Source organism: Zingiber officinale, chromosome 1B (genome assembly GCF_018446385.1).
Source record: "Zingiber officinale cultivar Zhangliang chromosome 1B, Zo_v1.1, whole genome shotgun sequence".
Classification (NCBI taxonomy): domain Eukaryota; kingdom Viridiplantae; phylum Streptophyta; class Magnoliopsida; order Zingiberales; family Zingiberaceae; genus Zingiber; species Zingiber officinale.
This window is the reverse complement of record NC_055986.1, coordinates 110,224,234-110,242,386: the sequence shown is the minus strand read 5'-3', so window position 1 is coordinate 110,242,386 and position 18,153 is coordinate 110,224,234. Positions and strand designations below refer to the sequence as shown.

At 35.8% G+C, this 18,153-nt stretch overlaps 2 protein-coding genes and 1 long non-coding RNA gene across 3 annotated transcripts; 2 read left to right on the top strand and 1 right to left on the bottom strand.

Moving 5' to 3' along the window:
• The first annotated feature begins 294 nt into the window (after nucleotides 1-294).
• On the top strand, nucleotides 295-2,570 carry LOC121987139. The gene is made up of 5 exons (XR_006113432.1): nucleotides 295-349; nucleotides 436-498; nucleotides 581-622; nucleotides 1,467-1,526; nucleotides 2,453-2,570. It is a non-coding gene; the product is annotated as an uncharacterized LOC121987139 (long non-coding RNA).
• A 4,690-nt stretch (nucleotides 2,571-7,260) lies between these two features.
• LOC121971824 (proteasome subunit alpha type-3-like) lies at nucleotides 7,261-13,743 on the top strand. Its single transcript, XM_042523282.1, has 10 exons — nucleotides 7,261-7,484; nucleotides 7,630-7,669; nucleotides 7,749-7,832; nucleotides 9,773-9,846; nucleotides 10,048-10,134; nucleotides 10,249-10,333; nucleotides 10,646-10,692; nucleotides 12,032-12,097; nucleotides 12,336-12,426; nucleotides 13,414-13,743. Exons 1-10 carry the CDS (start codon nucleotides 7,381-7,383, stop codon nucleotides 13,483-13,485), a joined length of 750 nt encoding a protein of 249 aa, XP_042379216.1. The 5' UTR covers nucleotides 7,261-7,380; the 3' UTR covers nucleotides 13,486-13,743.
• A 512-nt stretch (nucleotides 13,744-14,255) lies between these two features.
• LOC121971814 (probable protein S-acyltransferase 4) lies at nucleotides 14,256-17,793 on the bottom strand. The gene is made up of 6 exons (XM_042523270.1): nucleotides 17,357-17,793; nucleotides 16,289-16,480; nucleotides 15,894-16,202; nucleotides 15,583-15,816; nucleotides 14,711-15,329; nucleotides 14,256-14,567 (listed from the first exon to the last, which is right to left on the bottom strand). The coding sequence occupies exons 1-5, from the start codon at nucleotides 17,423-17,425 to the stop codon at nucleotides 14,817-14,819; spliced, it is 1,317 nt and encodes a 438-aa protein (XP_042379204.1). The 5' UTR covers nucleotides 17,426-17,793; the 3' UTR covers nucleotides 14,256-14,567; nucleotides 14,711-14,816.
• Nucleotides 17,794-18,153: the final 360 nt, after the last annotated feature.

Genomic DNA, 18,153 nt, shown 5'->3' with positions numbered 1-18,153 from the left:
GAGATGCCGAAGAAGCGGCAGGCCTCCCGGGACCGCTCGTTCGTTGACGAGATGAGGACCGTTGCTATGAAGCTGCACACCAAGGAATAGCACGGTGCATTGCATCTGTTGGCCTTTATGTTCCAGGGGGTACTGCAGTCTTACCCTCAACTGCTTTGATGCTCTTGGTGGTATAGTATCCTTGTTTACAATATCCAATGTTGTAGTCATAGTGAATTTTGACACATTTAGGCAAAAGGATCTGGTTTAACTTTCAATTTATTTATGTATGCACCAGCCTCCACAGATTGCCGGGTGCAAAACCATTGTTCTAGCAACTCCGCCTGGTCGTGATGGCAGTATTTGCAAGGTAGCCTTAAAAAATAATCTATCATCACTATCCCTACACTGGTTTTCCATGTTAAGACATAGGTTAACATGATTATGTGACAACAGGAAGTGTTATATTGTGCAAAGAAAGCTGGCGTCACCCACATTCTAAAAGCTGGGGGAGCTCAGGTTCGTCAATTTCTAACCCTTTTCATTCTTTTTTTCTTCAACAAGTCTTTTCTCACAATGGTATCTATGCATTCTATCTTAGGCGATCTCAGCGATGGCTTGGGGAACATCATCTTGCCCAAAGGTAATCCTTACAAACATCTAATACGTTGATTGCAAACCCTCACCATTGAAAGTTGCATCTCTTGTTTGGCAGTATTTTCAAGTTTCTTCTGTCTTTGCTTTATCTGGATTGTAATTTTGTGCTTTGTATATGTAGCTTGATTTTGAGGTGGTATCTCTTTATCATTTTGGGAAACTTAATAGTGATAGGTGGGCATCTTGGCTAGAAAGAGTAGGAACTAGGAACACTAGCACTAACTCATCTTCTACTTTTACAAACTTTTTTACAGGAGAGCTATCTTGCATACAAAATCATCAATTTTCCAATCTTGAACACAAACTATTATTCTCATGCTTCAATTATATATATACATATATATAACTTTTTTCATCATTATGAGCCTTGTTTCATGAATATGATACTATATTACGGTGGATTTTGTTGCCTGAGCATTGTGTGCAAATTTCTCTGTTGCATTCTATATTTGAATCTCTCATTTAGTTAGTACAAAAATATTTGGAATGTAGGCGTTCTGAACCAACGGAGTTAGTGTTGCTAGTGTTGCTTATTTTATTTCCATTGAGTAACGAACATTTAATTAAGCTTTGCACTCAAGATTTTGATTTGTGTATTTCAGACATCAGCTATTCACTACCCCCTCCTCTAGCTGTTGTGTCAATCCTACATATCATACATGAACAAATATACACCTATATGAGATTCTCTTGTGGTGCAGGATCTCCCTACTAACTCAATCTTTGTTTTCTGTCAAGCTTTTAATTGATACTCCTCTTCATTTGGTTTAAGCATTATGTAATATTGATTGCACTTACTTTTACGTCTATGTTTTAATTGCTTTTTTCAGGTTGAAAAATTTTTTGGGCCAGGAAATCAATATGTTACTGCTGCAAAAATGATTCTTCAGGTATGATAATAATTCTGTAGCCTCACATTTCTATGAATATTGCTCTTATCATTTGATTACATCTACTTACCTTGTTTTAGTCCTATGCACAAATGATTTTTTCCTTGTCATGAGGTACTGGAAATGTAGTGATCAATCAAATCAAATCTGTAGTATTAATTATCTTGTTTTGTGGTGATTTTTGGAAGAAGATAATATGTTAAGTAAGAAGATCAAAATGTAACAGATAATATGGCCATTCCTTTCTAGATCTTTCAGGAATGAAATGACAAATCAGTTGGCTCTTCTGTAAACTATTAGCTCTTTTGCCCTTGCAGTTAATCAGAAACTTGGAGCTATAGGTCAGATAAGATTTGTTAGGAACAATCATTCAGCTAAATCCCTGCCTTAAGAATAAAATTGAATCCTGTACCTCAGGTACTGTTATTTCCTGGAAAAGTGATTAACAGAAACACAGGAACCAAATTTTATCAAGAAAGTTTCATAGCCAGTGGGAACTATAATAATGTTTATGTTCTTAGCTTAAAAAATTGTGACATTGATAGCCTCTAAATAGTGAATGCAAATATCATTTTTGAGCTGTTAAAACTAGACTCAGGATTGGAGTGGAAACAACTACATCATTGCCCAAGTAATACACAAATCATCTACCATCAATTTTCTGACACTTAAAAAGATAAATCTGCTTTAACCTATCAACTTGGGTGTTATTTATTTGTTTCTCCCTAATTCCGATAACCTTTGCCAGTGTCGTGGCTTCATTTTTGATTCCCAGTAAGGTGTTCAATTGGTATGGATATATCTCATAGATATTGTATTAGAGATATGTCTCTACAATAGTTAAATTTCTGTTCAATCCTCATAGCTGTTCATTTTGTTGATCACGAAGAGAATGATCCTTGGTGAATACTTTGGCTGATTTGCAGAATAGTGAAGCCATGGTTTCCATTGATATGCCTGCTGGCCCTTCAGAGGTGCTGGTCATCGCCGACAGACATGCCAATCCAGTTCACATAGCTGCAGATCTACTCTCTCAGGTGCAGAGTCTTCTGTTCTATTGTGCCTGTGTTATTAATGTTTTTTGTTGTAATTTTCAGTAGCTGGAATTTATTACCTGAAGACTTGATAAAAATCCACAATGAAACCTTTCAAATTGCTATAAGGATAGTTGTTCCATGGGTTTGGTGCTCTTCTTTTATAAAATCGCTAATTTTACAGGCAGAACATGGTCCTGATTCAGGTAGTTCTTGTCATTGCTGGAGATGGTGTCAATGTTGATGCAATTTTAGCTGAAGTGAGCAAACAATGTGATAGCCTTCCTAGGGGAGAATTTGCTTCAAAATCACTTGGTCATAGCTTTGTTGTATTTTGTTGGTTGCTTATGAAATTTTGTTGGTTGCTTATGAAATTTCTTCGGAATGTTATAGATATTATTTTTGAATGTTAGAAAATTGTATATTAAATTTTATTTTGAAATTTAGTATTTTGAATGATTTATAATATTGGAAAATTGTGTATTAATTTTTTTTTATTTTTTTTCTAAAAAAGACAACGGTTTTTCACCGTTGTCGTAGATAGTTTAAAACTGTTGTTGAAGACCCTGTTATTAAAGGTAGACGCTCAAAGACAACGATGAAAAACTGTTGTCTTTGTGGCAAAAGACAACAGTTTTTCACCGTTGTAAAAAATGTTGTCTTTGCCTTCAAAGACAACGGTTAAAAACTGTTGTCTTTTGCCACCCCTTTTAACAACATGGTCTTTAACAACAGTTCAAAATGACCTACGACAACGGTGAAAAACCGTTGTTGTTTGACTTTTTTCTTGTAGTGTGAAGCTATCGCACACCTCCATGCAATAATAAAGGAACTCATCACCAGACTCACGAATCTCAAGAAAAGGTAAGCAACCGAGATTCGCTAAGGTACGCGCTTAACGCATTTCCAAGGACTATTGAATGGGAATCATTAGTAGATGCTTATTATATATCTAAAGATCTAGAGTCAAATACTTTAGAAGAAATGTTTTCAACTTTTGAAGTCCATGAAATGAGATGTACAGATCTAAAGAAGGAGTCAAAGTATAATATTGCCTTAAAGGCAAAGATGGATGAACAAGATTCTGAATCTTCTCTCGATGACGAAGAAATGCCACTCATGGTAAGTAAATTTAGAAAATTTTTTAAAACGAAAAAAATTTAATCAAGTGTAGGATAAAAAAGAAAAAGAAAAGTTAAATGCTACCACTGCAATAAAGAAGAGCATGTCAAAGATAACTGTTCAAAATTGAAGAACAAGTGCAAGGACAAGGAAAAGAACAAGAAACCAGCCTGACCTAAGTATAATCTAAAGGCAACGTGGGATGACACGTCATCCGAATCGAAGATAGAAGCCCTCTCCAGACTTGTGCTAGTGGCAAGTCACCAAGAAGACAAAGATGAAGCAAGCTTGTCCGAAATGAGCATCGGAGCATCGATGAAGGGGGAGCGACATCGGAAGAAAATAACACTTCAGGGGGAGCTTCAGACTACGGGATCCATAAAGTAAGTCAGGTACAGTCTCTTCCTCCTGACAAGTCATTTCAATTTATAAAACTATTATCGAAAACTGTTGTAAGTTAGAAAAAGAAAATAAAGAGTTAAAATTAATCATAGTTGGTTCTTGTCGATTAGAAGATTTCGACAAAGTAAAAATAGAAAATGAAAAATTGAAAAAGGAAATAGAAAATTTGAAAAGTCGTGCATGTTCAACTTTTATTCCTTCTAATTTTAGAAATTATTCAATACTTAATTGATATCTCAAATATCATAAGGATCAAATTAGAAAAATATCACAAAAATATATTCTTAAAAAATTCTTGATTAATCCTATACGAAGAAATCTATTTTGGGTTCCAAAATCATATTTAGACTATTTATTTTTACTTAGAGCTTTCAGAGAGAAAATTGAATATTTAATTTCTTTAAAAGGCTTTGTCTAGAAAGTGGTTGTGTTCCAATAACCAAGAAGACCTAGTACCTCATCACAGTCTGAAAGTCAATTATTGAAATAAATATTTAATTGACTATCTGTTAAACAATTAGTTGCTATAAAAATACTTTTTCAAAAATTGTGTTAGAAATTATTTAGAAGTTAATTTTTCATGAAAAATAACTTTATTTGTAAGAAAATTTTCAAATATTAAAATTTTCTAAATTATTTTTTTAATTCTTTTTTGATAATGTCAACTTTATATAAAATTATCTGACTTATAGATGTCTAATTTTTATTGGTAAATCTAAACTTAAACTTTAATATATTTTTTTACCTTAGACTTTGTATTATTTTTTTAGAAGTTTTAATGTACCCAATTTTGTCCCAGAGCGTAGCACAGATGATGGGCGCATGACATCTCTGGCGTAATGACTAGGAGTCGATTCTCAAGAACTGACGACATGGGGTTTACCCTACCATGCGCCTATGCCTTGTGTACCTACATGTACTTCGCTCTATATCTGTGGGGTTGACACTAGGGGGGCCGCTATGGTAGCGGATCTACTTTTTTTTAATGTACCCCATTTTTTGTGATTAAAAGAGGGAGTAGTAAAGATTAAGTCTAAGGGGAGGGTGGTATAATTTTTTAATTTTTTGTACTTGCAATTTTTTTTTGTACTTACAAAATTTGAAATGTTATTTTATAACTGTTAATTTTGTGGTTTACCCTAATTTAACTTAGGGTTTGCTCAAATAAAAAAGTGGGAGATTGTAAGTACTCCAATGTAGTTTTGATGTGATCAACCAAGTCAGGTTAGGTCTTGTTGGTTTTTAACCCATGTATCTAAGTGTGCAAGAACTTAGAAGCACAGGAAGTCGAGTGAAAGACGCAGCTAGCGAGAAGGATGACACAGGAGAGAGTCGACGGGCTCGGTGCGCCCGAGGTACGAGGTGCTGTGAAAGAGTACGCGGGTGGATGAGAAGGAGGCGCGGGACATTTCTGAGGGACGAGATGCCAGAGCAGAAGATTGCTTGAAGGCCGGAAGTTGGGTTCGGGTGAGCCCTATTCCGGATGACCGAGATCACCCAAGAGAGCGGAGCCGGAGTGAAACATCCAGACCAATGCGAGCGGGACCGGAGTGGAAGATCCGGACCAAAAAGTCAACTAGAAGTTGACTTTTTTGTCAGGGCGTTCGAAATAAAAAATTATCCGGAACGCGACATGGCACATCCTATCGCGACAGGGATAAAAGTATATCCCCTTCCAAGCTCCTGGACCCCTTCCAAGCGTCCCGACCAAGACTATAAATACAGCTCTGGTCCTAGAAACTTAAATAGAACACTTGTAAACGATTTATTTTGTCTAGCTTTGTATTTTGTGTGCTTTAATTGTTATAAGAGGTTTCTTCGCTTGAAGGAGATGTTAGTGAGATTTTATCTTCCTTGGATTAACAACCTCCCCGATTGTAATCAAATAAATCCTTTGTGCCTCTTTATTTAGTTTCTTATTTTTTACGCAAGTGTTTGATTTAATAAAGCTATAAAAGTTCGAGGAAGGTTTTTTTTGTTTTAATTATGCAGGCTATTCATCCTTTCCAGCCGGTCGCCAAAGGGACCAACAGTCTGATCGACGATAACCTATTGGGAGAGAACGGGGAGCAAAACCCTGTGGGTGTCCAGCAGAGTCGGGGAGTGAGACCTTTTGAGAGCCTGTCCGATCGGCGGTAATTGATTGGGAGAGAACGGGGAACAAAACCCTGTGGGTGTCTAGTAGAGCTAGGGAGTGATGCCCTTTTAGAGTCTGTCCAATCGATGGTAGCTGATAGGGAGAGAACGAAGAGCAAAGCTTTGTGAGTACCTGACATAATTAGAGAGTGGGGCCCTTTAAAAACTTATTCAATCAACGGTAGCTACCGGAAAGATGATCCTACAAGATCAGTTAATCTTTGACTAACTTTGAACCTTGATTGTCATCTATTCTGACTCATCGACCCTGGCAACACTGAATGACCTTCACTGTTCACGCTATCAACCATAGAGGAGGGTTAGCAGACAAAGAAAGCTTTCAGGCAACTTATCATTCTTTTGGGTTTTGGCACAATGAATATACCGTAATTAGGGGTATAATCGAGTCGAGTTGAACCGAACTCTTAAATATTTGAGTTTGGCTCGGTTATAATCGAATTGAGCTTGAGTTTTATTTAACGAATATATTCATAACTCACGAACTTATTCGAACTTTTATCGAGCTTAAATAAACTTAATAAATATAAATTATAAATTTAAATATTTACTAAAAAAATAAATATATATTTAGAGAAAATTATAATATTTTTATTAAATTTTATAATATTATTTTAATAAATAAATTTAATATATTTATTTATATGTTTCATAAGTATAAAATCTATAAATTTGATATTAAAATTATTATTATTTTATTTAAAAAATAATTTATAAGTTTAACAAATATGATCATAAACTAACAAATCAAATATTATAAAATTTGAACTTAATTTATTTATCTTAACTAGCAACGAATTTTTATTAGCTTTGAAAAATTTATGAGCAATATCTCTAGCCATAACGCTGAGTGGAAGCTAGCCATAACGCTGAGTGGAAGCTGATTAAAGTGCCTGTATATTCTGCTGCGGGTGCATAGAAAGCTAAGATCCAAACAAGGTGTGACCCGTTAACCCTTTAACCCGACCGCCTAACATTTGAACCATTAACCCGGTTAACCCTCCTGCGTCGCCCGAGTTATTTCTCTCTTGCAGAGCAAGAAACTCCTTCCTTCTCAGCTCAGTATAAATCATGCATCCACCCTCGCCATTCATTTCGATTCATCTCGAAGACCTAGCGATCGGAGGTGGTAGCTGAGCGCAATGAGCAGCATCGGCACAGGCTACGATCTCTCCGTCACCACCTTCTCCCCCGATGGGAGAGTGTTCCAGATCGAGTACGCCGCCAAAGCTGTCGACAATAGCGGGTCCGTTCGATCCGCTTCCGCACCTCCCCCTTTCAGTAGATGTTTCGTCGGTCCATTTTAGGGTTCTTTTGTCTTTCTTTTGCTGTTTCCGATGTTTTAACTGCAATGTTGTTTTAATTTTTTTTTCTTCTTTAACGCGTCGCAGGACTGTGGTTGGGATCAAATGTAAGGACGGAATTGTTTTGGTATGATTCTTTGAACTTCGTTTGTTTTTTTTGTTCTCACTGCTTGCAGTTAATGCCTTCGTCTTTGGTGAAAAATTAGGGTGTGGAGAAGCTAATCTCATCGAAGATGATGTTACCGGGATCTAATCGGAGGATTCATGCTGTTCACCGCCATTCTGGCATGGTAAACTTAGACCATAGATATTGATTTATTTATTTATTGTCTCTAGGTATTTCTTCTTTTGCTTCTGCGATGCTAATTTCATTAACTTAGTAGGATTAATCAGTAACATTGGTTAGAATTTAGAGGCGGTGGTGTGTGGCAGTATATAGTTGAACTGTGTAGATGTTGACCCTTGCCTTACCATTTTGACCATTCCTGTAATTTTTGCAAGAGTTTTAGATACTTAGGATTTATAATCACATGATTTTCATGTGCATTCTAGCCTAAAGGAAACTTGTATTAGATTGTGATAGGATCGCCATACTTGATAAACTAGATTGTTTTGTAGGTAAGAAACAACATATAATATCTGTTTAATTATACAGGCCTCTAACAATATTAAAATTTGTATACAATTGACATATGCCCATCCAAACCCATATAAGCACCCAAACTCAACCAAAAAAAGGTTGCGTTGGAATTGTGCAACCAAATAAAAATAAACTGGGACTGTGATATATATTCCTGTGTCCGTGTGTCTCAGCGATAGTAAAGAATGATTAAAATCTCGGTTAATACGGAAACAAATAACCTATTCTACTTGGTTGATAATTCAAATTAACTAAATATCAGGAAATGAAGTTTTTAAAAATATGTATATATTATATTGTTCAGGTACGCGATATCAGATCATCATAAACAAATAAAATGAACTAAATATCAGCAAAGCTAATATTATAAAAATATGTACATACTATATTGTTCAGGTAATCTGATGTCCGACCATTGTAAATATGAATACACAATTCGCACAACAACCTGAATGGGAAAAATCCAAGCCCATCTCAACTAGCATAAATGAGTACCTGAAATCAATTAAAAAAGCTCAGCTATTAGGGGTACAGAGTACCTGATTTAAAGTGTGAGGAAGAAGTTATCAGTCTACAATGGAAGATCTCAAAGGAATATCTATACGATAATATGTTGCACTGTTATAGTGCATTGTTTCATACAACAGATATGTTGTTGGTTCTGTTAAGTATTTGCACGCATAAATAGAATGAAAGAAGGAAACCTTTAGCCATTTATCTCTATGGTTACATGCTTATCTTCAACTTGCTAGGAAATTTAGACCTTAAATGCATTCAATCCATATAAAAATTACACCATGTCATAGCATATGATATGCTTAATGATTTATTGCATTCACAACTATATTCTTTGTATAATTTCCTATTTTATATTGGTCGGGGGTATCCCCTCTCCCTCCAAAAGAAGAGGATAGAAATTTTGTTTCACTTCTGGTTGTGATATTCCTTCCTCAAATACAGTCGGGGTGCACAAACTCTTAAGTATCAGTTTGAATGAAATAGTGGTGAAACTCATTATTTACAATAAAAAAACTGTATATTTATTGAAATTGAAGGAGTTGATTGCGAATTGCTAGGTGCGATTTATCCATATCAATAAGAACTTGTGGAATCAATATCCTTATCATCAAAAAAACAACTGATTCCTATATTTACAATAACTCGTTTTTTCACTCAAAAATTTTAATATGCTATATTTGTTCCTGGCGAATAGGTTGCACTGGTGCACATGCTATTCAGTTGTTTTCTCATCATGTGTAATAGTGTATATACCTATTATGTCAGTATCACACATATAAAAATGCACGTTATTTCGCTTATTATGGTCATATTCATGGTTTTGAAATTCTGATTTTATCTCTGCCCTTTTATGGGTGTCTTGTAATAGTATTTTTGTTGGAGACAATGTTTTATTTTCACATCTTCAATAGCCATGTGAAAGTATAAATTACTAAAGCACTTTATGCAGGGATATATATCATCCTTATTTACCAAGGAAAATCAATAAGGAATTTCTTTAGTCACATCTAGATATATCTGGCAGAGGCTCAATTGTTAACTTAAAACGGGAAAATCTTACCATGGACACAGGCTGTGGCTGGCTTAGCAGCTGATGGCAGGCAAATTGTTGCACGAGCAAAATCTGAAGCAGCTAATTATGAGAGGTCAGCAATATTTGGTCGTTTGTGCTCATTAGACAGTAGTTAGGTTAGATGCTCCATGGAATATTGTATTGTATTAATCAATATTAGTTATATTAACTAATTGTACCTAAAGATGCCTCATGCAACTATAAACACAATATAAACACAAAACAACTGTCTTTTACTAGTTTGATATACTATTTGATGTTTGCTCACGCGCAGAGTATATGGGGAGCCCATACCTGTCAAGGAACTTGCAGATCGTGTGGCAGGTTATGTTCATCTTTCTACACTCTATTGGTGGCTCAGGTAGGAATGCAATGCTTTGCATATGGTGGCATTTATCTGAAGACGACCATGCATGTTGGAAATGCTTCCTTCCATTTATTTATTTCTGTGTAAGATGACTATGTTTTATTGCAGGCCTTTTGGCTGTGGGATTATTCTTGGTGGTTATGACAGAGATGGACCTCAGTTGTACATGATCGAACCCTCTGGAATATCATATGTAAGTTCTCATAATGGTATATGTCTTAATTTGGAGTCTTGAATTAGATTACTGCTTACAAATTTCTCCATAGAATCCTTTTGTAAAATTTCTCATGCTATGTTTCTGGTACAAGTAGAATATTAAAGTTAAGAAAGTTTGTATTGAAATATGTGTGAATGGTGCATAGTGGATGATGCTATTTTCATACTTCCAAGCATGGGAACATAAGTTCTTTGTTGAACAAAACTGAGTGGATTTTTACTGATATGTTCAACATTAACAAGTTTCCTAAGTATTTAAAATTTCTACTTGTTGAATGTGTAACTGCAGAGATACTTTGGTGCTGCTGTTGGGAAAGGAAGACAAGCTGCCAAAACGTAAGTTGAATGACAAAGATACACACTATTCATGGATGGTTTGGTTTAGCAAGTTTGATGAAAACTACTATATTCATTGCCTGTAAATTAACAATTTTCGTATTTAATTTATAAATACTGAACTTTCAGTGACGTTGTGCTGCTTTTCTGTATTTCCAAGCTAACAATATTTGAGAAAACCCAGGCTTAGAAAAATCATTGTTCCAAAAGGCATTTGAGGTGTGCAGTTTCATCAAGGGGCCACTTTACATGATGACTAGGTAACCCTTGTTAGGTAGACCTTTTAAAATCGCACAGGTGGTTCACCTGGGCAGTCCAAGTAGGACTAAGGAAAAAAGAACTTTTTTTAATACATTGTTGGTTCATTTGCAATTAGAAAGTGACCCTGATTCTTTCTATTAGCCCATTCAACACCCTTATTCGCCTACACCTCCTATCCTTATCTCCTCCTAGAAAGGACCAAACATGATTGTTGACTTATGGATGAACTTTGTCATATGATATTGGTTATCTTATCTATATTTTGATATTATAGTATAACAATAATTCTAAACTTACTATGCGTTTTCTTGCAATTTAATTTAGGATTATGAATTATTGAATTTAGGTTTTGTTGTGATTTTAATGTTTTTAGTTGCAATATGAAAAATGAAATGTTTTGATGTAATTATGTGTTTTGTGCTTCTTATCAATTATGACTTATTTATAAATTTGTTTTGATAGCATAAAGATGTAACTGTTATATATAACACACACTAATATTAATCATTCTTAATTTAATATATTTATTTTTCTTATTTAAATATTATGTTAATATTGATCATTTAGCTGCTCAACAAAACCTAGACACCTCATCTAAACCTAGGTGCTAGGCAATGGGCCAACCACTTGAAACTGCCTTCTAAGACCTTGAAAAAAAAAATAATAATAACAACAGACTACCTAGACTACCTAGGTTGGGGTTCACTTCTCAGACATTGATTATACTAGTTGTGTATATAGTCCTTGGCCAACTATATGTTTGGCTAATCATTAGTTTTTGGCCAATAGTGATTCCTTATATTATTGTAAATTAGTTTTTTTTTATTTTTTAGTTTATGTCTAATTGTGATTTTTCATAACCAAATTTCACATTTTTGTCTTAAATGGTTGTGATAAATATGCAATCTACAATTTTGGCCAGTCCTACCAGTTAGTTTGGTAAGGCCAATGCCTCTACTGAGCTGACTAATTGAACCATTAGTCTGACCAGTGAACTAACCACCCAGAACTAACAAGTTTGGTTTGATTTTTATAACTGCGCCTAATGCTCCTACATTTTCCTGCCTTTTTTACTCAGTGAGATAGAGAAGTTGAAGCTTTCTGAGATGACCTGCAGAGAAGGAGCGATTGAAATAGCCAAGATGTAAGATGTGTTTTTCCTCCCTTTTTTTCTCTTAGAACTGTTGATGATTTTGGTTATTCTCTCAATTATATTCAAGACATTAAGATGCTAGGGGAAAAGAGCTGTGTAATTAAATTTTTGAACCAAATTAATAGAAAAGAGACATTGAAACATTTGTGTTTGGTTTCTGGTTAAATTCTTCATTGATGGAACTTCTACTAATTGACAAACACACTGTTTTCCCTGTTATGGAATGCAGAATCTATGCAGTGCACGATGAAGCAAAGGACAAAGCATTTGAGTTAGAAATGAGTTGGGTCTGTGATGAATCAAACCACCAACATCAGAAGGTTGTTGTTGTTACTTATGAACTTGTTGACAAGTATAAGCTGATTTAATAATTTAGTTGATACTCTTTAGTGATGTGAAATCCATCTCATTTGCTTTAGCATGAAATTTCTGTGTCAGAAGTCAATTCAATTTTATTTTCATAATTAATTGGGAATGCAATTATCAATCTACTCTCCCTTTTTCTTTGATCGCTTGGATTTAGTTGTCATATGTTAGCTTGACATCTCATTTGCATCATATATCATAGTTTTGCTTACCCAAGTCGTATGTGGAGCAACCTAGTGCCCTTTGCTGACCCTAGGAGTCCTACTAATTATTGGAAGTAATAGTTGATATATAATGTTATATTAATTCGTCACTTATTTATTTCTCATTCTTTCTTTGGTTTCTGGATTTTGCTTATTCGGTTATTGTCCAACACTTATTCTGTTACTTAAATCGTTAGACACATCTTTGTGGTAATCTTCATTTGCCAGAGTAAGTTATCTGGTGACCTAAGTTAGTGTCGTAGAGCAGCTTTACTTGCATTTGTCATTAACTTCAATTAACTCTCCTATTTAAAGTTACCTCGAACTCATAAATGAAGATTTAATCCCCAGTTCCTAATCCTACTGTGTTTTTCCTACTTAATCTGAGAGATCCGCCAAGAAAGCTCTATGCAGTTTTATTCAGTAAAAAAGGTGAACAACTTTATGAAAACTACTATGTTGCACCTCCCTAAGAATACATAGTCGTCTGTGCTCGTCTCCGCTTATTTCTAAAAACAAGAAGATTGAGCAGGAAATTTGCTTGTTTGAAATGATCCTTGTTTCTACTTTTCGCAGCTCTAAATTGTTTGTTACTCTTTAGCACACTTGAAGTGCATAGTGAAGCTGCCTAATATTAGTTGAATATTTATTATACTCCATTATTTTATTAACTAAAAAGAAACTTAAACACAGCAAATCTTTTTCCATTTCTCAAACTACAGATTTACTTTTTCACAGGTTCCAGACGATCTCTTAGAGCAAGCTAAGACGGCCGCAAAAGCTGCATTAGAAGAGATGGATGCTGATTAGGGCACAAATATATATATTTTTTTTGTCAGAAATGACCCACATGCTGGTCTAACATTATCAGATAATTACCCGATCATTGCTGAGGGTTTCCGCCATGGAAAACAATTTACTTGTGTTATTCATTGTGCGCTAGTGAATGTTGTTCATACGACACAAACTGTTTCCAGATATTTGAAATTATTTAGTTTGTTTCTTTAATAGGAAAATTGAAATGTATTTGAATGCTCGGGTTAATTAACTACTTGGCTTTCTTGCTCATGATTTTTCTTTTTCTTTTTGGACTAGTGAACGAACATGTATTAACATTTTTGTGATTCCCCCGATGAGGACATTTTTTTATATTTTTTTTAAAAACTATTTCGATAAAATTTGGATCAATTGGGTTAGGAATTTGTTTATTTATTGTTAAATCTAATTGCGTGTGCATGGTTTTATATGATGCAAATTTTAGTTCAAACTGTACCATTGGATATTGGGTAACTCCTGGCATTGAAATAAATAATTCATCAAAAAAATTGCCCCAATTATTTTCTCTGTCATAAAAATTAATTCATGTACTTTCTCAAAATTTGATCTTAGTTTATTTTTACATAATTTTGTTAAAAATGATCCTAATGACTTTCAAGACTATTTTTCTTCATTAAAAAAATCATAAATGTGAGTGCGGCTCCCAACAACGTCAAACTAACATTTCAATCTTGTAAATATTTCTAAGAAAATTCCATTTCAATCTTGCACTCATTCCCTTGCTAATAGGTACCGACTATAATTTCAACCTTTTTGATACATAAACATTGCAATACTTTATAAATATGCAAAAGCAACACGGTCAAAGTTCCACGATATACACAGAACTCTCAGGTGCCATCTAAGCATTTTTTTTTTTACGACTCTCCTGAAACCATCTCACACTTGCAAACTTGTATATGATGCAATTCTAAACAATTTTGGAGTTAAACTGAAATGATTCTCTTTCTATTTTACTTTGCATGAATGAGGCATCTCCATGAATCAAAGCTCGATAGGCTGCAGAAGAGTATAGGTGGGAAACCGAATTTCACTTATCTGAACTCAAGCTAAACCTGCAAAATTCCAAGCAAATTTTGTTAACGACTGAGAATTTCTATCATTTCTCTGATCAAAAGACCACAAGGAACGTTCTATTTTTCTCTTCTTCCTTCTTTCTCGCAAAAGGAACAGAAATTATGTCAAAGAGTTGGCATACCTGAATCAATAAATGGATTATGACTAGTTATGAGAAAGAGAGATGCAGAATTGATCCTTGCCCCGTGTTGAATTCTAGTTGATAGCATATCATCATCAGGCGAAGTTTATACCATGTTTGAGTATCTTTGATTGGTAGTTCTTTCATCATTGACAGCTTCAGGAGCTTCCTTAGCTGCCCTTTCATTACCAGACGCTTCATTTTCGCTACCGCAGCTTTTTGAAGCCGAATGCCTTGGTGAACAACAATGACACTTTTGAGAAAAATGAATACCAAGAGGATCGAATGCATTGTTGTCGGTTTGATCCTTGACATCTTCGTTATCCTCAATGCTACTGTAGTCCAGATTCTGTAGTATACTTGGAATGGTCATATTGTCGCACACTGCAAATTTATTGCCCATCTCTATGCCAAACTTCTCTTTCATGCTCGTTATGTTCATGCCAATGTTTGGGGTGTAAGGTCCAACTTCTATCGTTTCCTCATCTATAAATGATCTAAAATCATGCTCTGAAGGTGGGATCTTTGAGAAAAAAACCTCTTTGAAATTTCTCCAGTAGCCGTTGTTGTGGGGGTTGTCTTTCTTATCGTATCGATATCGGAAGTTTTCATAGGTTGTCTGCAACATCATTAAAGAACAGCATCAATCAAGCACATGTGGAAGGAAAAATTGCACAAGGGTGACGGAAAAATTGCACAAGGGCAAAAGAAGCACATTCAACCTTGTGATGTATGATGCTCTCTATAACAAAAGTATATGCGCTACGAAATGTTATAGGATAGGGGTCATGTTGCTTATATCATTTAAGTCTCATCGTTCCTAACTTATTGTAACAATATTCCCTCACATAAATTGGCAATAGAATTTTTACCTGATTTGTGCTCATTAGATAGCAATGGAGAACAGAAAGCCCGCCAACGAACCACACCATGATGAAAATGTACACTATGAGAACCAATGACATCACCTCATGTTTCATGGACTTCCACGTCGAGTTTCCATAGTGCTTCCTTTGATCAATAATGTTCAGCCAGGAGAAGATGAAGATGAAAATGCAGAGAAATGTAGACGTCGATATAAATAAACTGAAGAACCGATAGTTTCGCTGCAGAAGACACACAATAACCGGTCAATTTCAGAAAACCGGTGCCAAGATGATCTGTCATAGAGAACTCAGCTTACTAGTCCAATGCACTGACCAACCCATGGGCAATGATGATCGAACTTCTTCACACAATTGTTGCAGATCGAGCAATGTGAGGCGCGGGGTGGCCGGTACAACATGCAAGTATCACAATACTTCACTTTGAGGACAAAGCCATTCACAATGACATCCTTTGTTCTAGGCAACCGTAGACGAGGTGCTCTTCCACTGATCCACTCCATGGATGGAGTTGTGGCATTGTATGCTTCATTGCCATCCAGTGGCCTTGTGTTCCTTTGCACAATACCTGGGTCTCGACTGGACGTCATGAACAAAAAGGTCAAGTCCTGCACCATCCAAATCCCAACTCTTTAAGATGACAAGAAATTTAACACAAACAACTCTTACGTCAAACTTGAGTGGTTCCACTTACAGCAATTGTCATCAGCAATGTCAGTATCAGAACTGGAAATCCAAGGATCGTACTGGGTTGCTTCTCATCCTTGTTCATTTTCAAGATTATATCGATGCAGAATGTTATTGCTGGACCAGCTATTAGAATTGTTGTTAAGAATAATGAAGCAACATCTGGGCCAAATATTAATCTTCCACCACAAAAGAATATCTGAATCATTTCGAATATGTAAGGAAACAAAATACATTGAACATCCCAACCAAGAAATCATCAATGAAACAAGGAAAAAACAAGTGAATTCTACATTTGAAAGAAATATCACCAAGAGAATTTTATGATCATGGATTCGCAATTGAAGGTTTAAATTGTAACTTAATGGATTCTCCTTTGGAAGCTGCAAATTGTAAGCTTGAAATCCATTAAGGGTTCATTTTGCAGAAAAAGGATTCAAATAAGAGTGTCAAGTATTAAAATCTATGAAGTAAGATTGAACTACAATAACCATGATTGCTAAAACTAAATAGGGAAATGTATACCCATCACCTCTCAATCAAGCCTATGTGCTGATTTGATCGAGAAAGATCAAAGTCATGGTTATGTTTCTCCACTCAACATTGGCCATCTCTAGGAATGATTCCGTACTAAAGTTTTGCAGAGGAAATGCACCTAGTGTAGTAGCTAACAAGGTGGCATTAGGAACATGCATACAAGTTCGTAACAAGGGATATGATCTTGCTTGTGAAGAAGCTTAGGTTTCGATCAATTGTGGACAAAACAGGGTTTTGAACTCATGAAATTAAAAGATAGATATACAACAACGACAACAACAACCAATTCTCCAACCCACAAAATGTGTTTTATTTTAAATTTTAATAGGAATTGTAACTACATCACTTTGGACCTCTCAAACCCTAAGACAACAGAATACAAGATTACAATCATCTAATAAAAGCACCAGAGGCAAAAGCTCAAACACTTTGGAGGCATAAAATTGAAACCAAAATGCAACCTCAGAACATTGATGTAAATCAAACTACTGAATCAAAAACAAAACATAATTAAAAAAAAAAAAAAAAAAAACCTTACATTGTTTCCCTTCCAAGCTTGATACAATCTCAACCTCTTGATCACCTCTCTTTGCTCTGGCATCGCCATGCAGTCCTTTGCACCGAACTTAAACCTCAATAGCTCAAATCACCAGGAGGAAGCAGATACAGGCGAAACCAAGATGTACGAGTAGTCATCTAAAGGACTCCTTCCTTCTTCATGAATCAGCCCTTAAGGAAGAGATCGGGTGGATTAAAAGAGGGAAGAAGAAGATAGGAACGGATCGTTCCGTCGCTCTGTGTGTTGAGATCCAATGCATGCAGCTGCTGGATCAATCCATCCGTGCAACGTTCTTCCTCGAAAGAACGCCGCGCAGCTTTCCTTCATCTTTCGCCCCAAATCGAGAAGACAATCAAGAAGGAAGAGAAGCCGTTGGGCGTTGGCTTATGTGGAATGTGTAGCTTGTAGGTGGTGGACGACAGCAATGTCCATTTGGTTTGGCACGGGTGGAAATAATAATAATAATAATAATAATATGGCGATGGAGGGAGGTCTATCTAGAACGGGGTCAATTGTCAGGGTGAAGGTCAATGCCCGGGTGCCAAAGGGTGGAACGGAGGACAATGACAATAGTCGGTCGGGCAGCCAGGCCCCGATCGACAGGAGACAGGTCCGAGCAGACCTCCAGTCTAGCTCGGGATGATGCATAAGACAACTGACGCTCGATACGAAGCAGCAGGACATCGAGAGAGACTGGGTAACTTGTTCGAATGGGGGAAGGCAGGTGCTACAAAGTCATCGCATAGAAAAGCCACTAAGGTCGACATAGCGAAGGG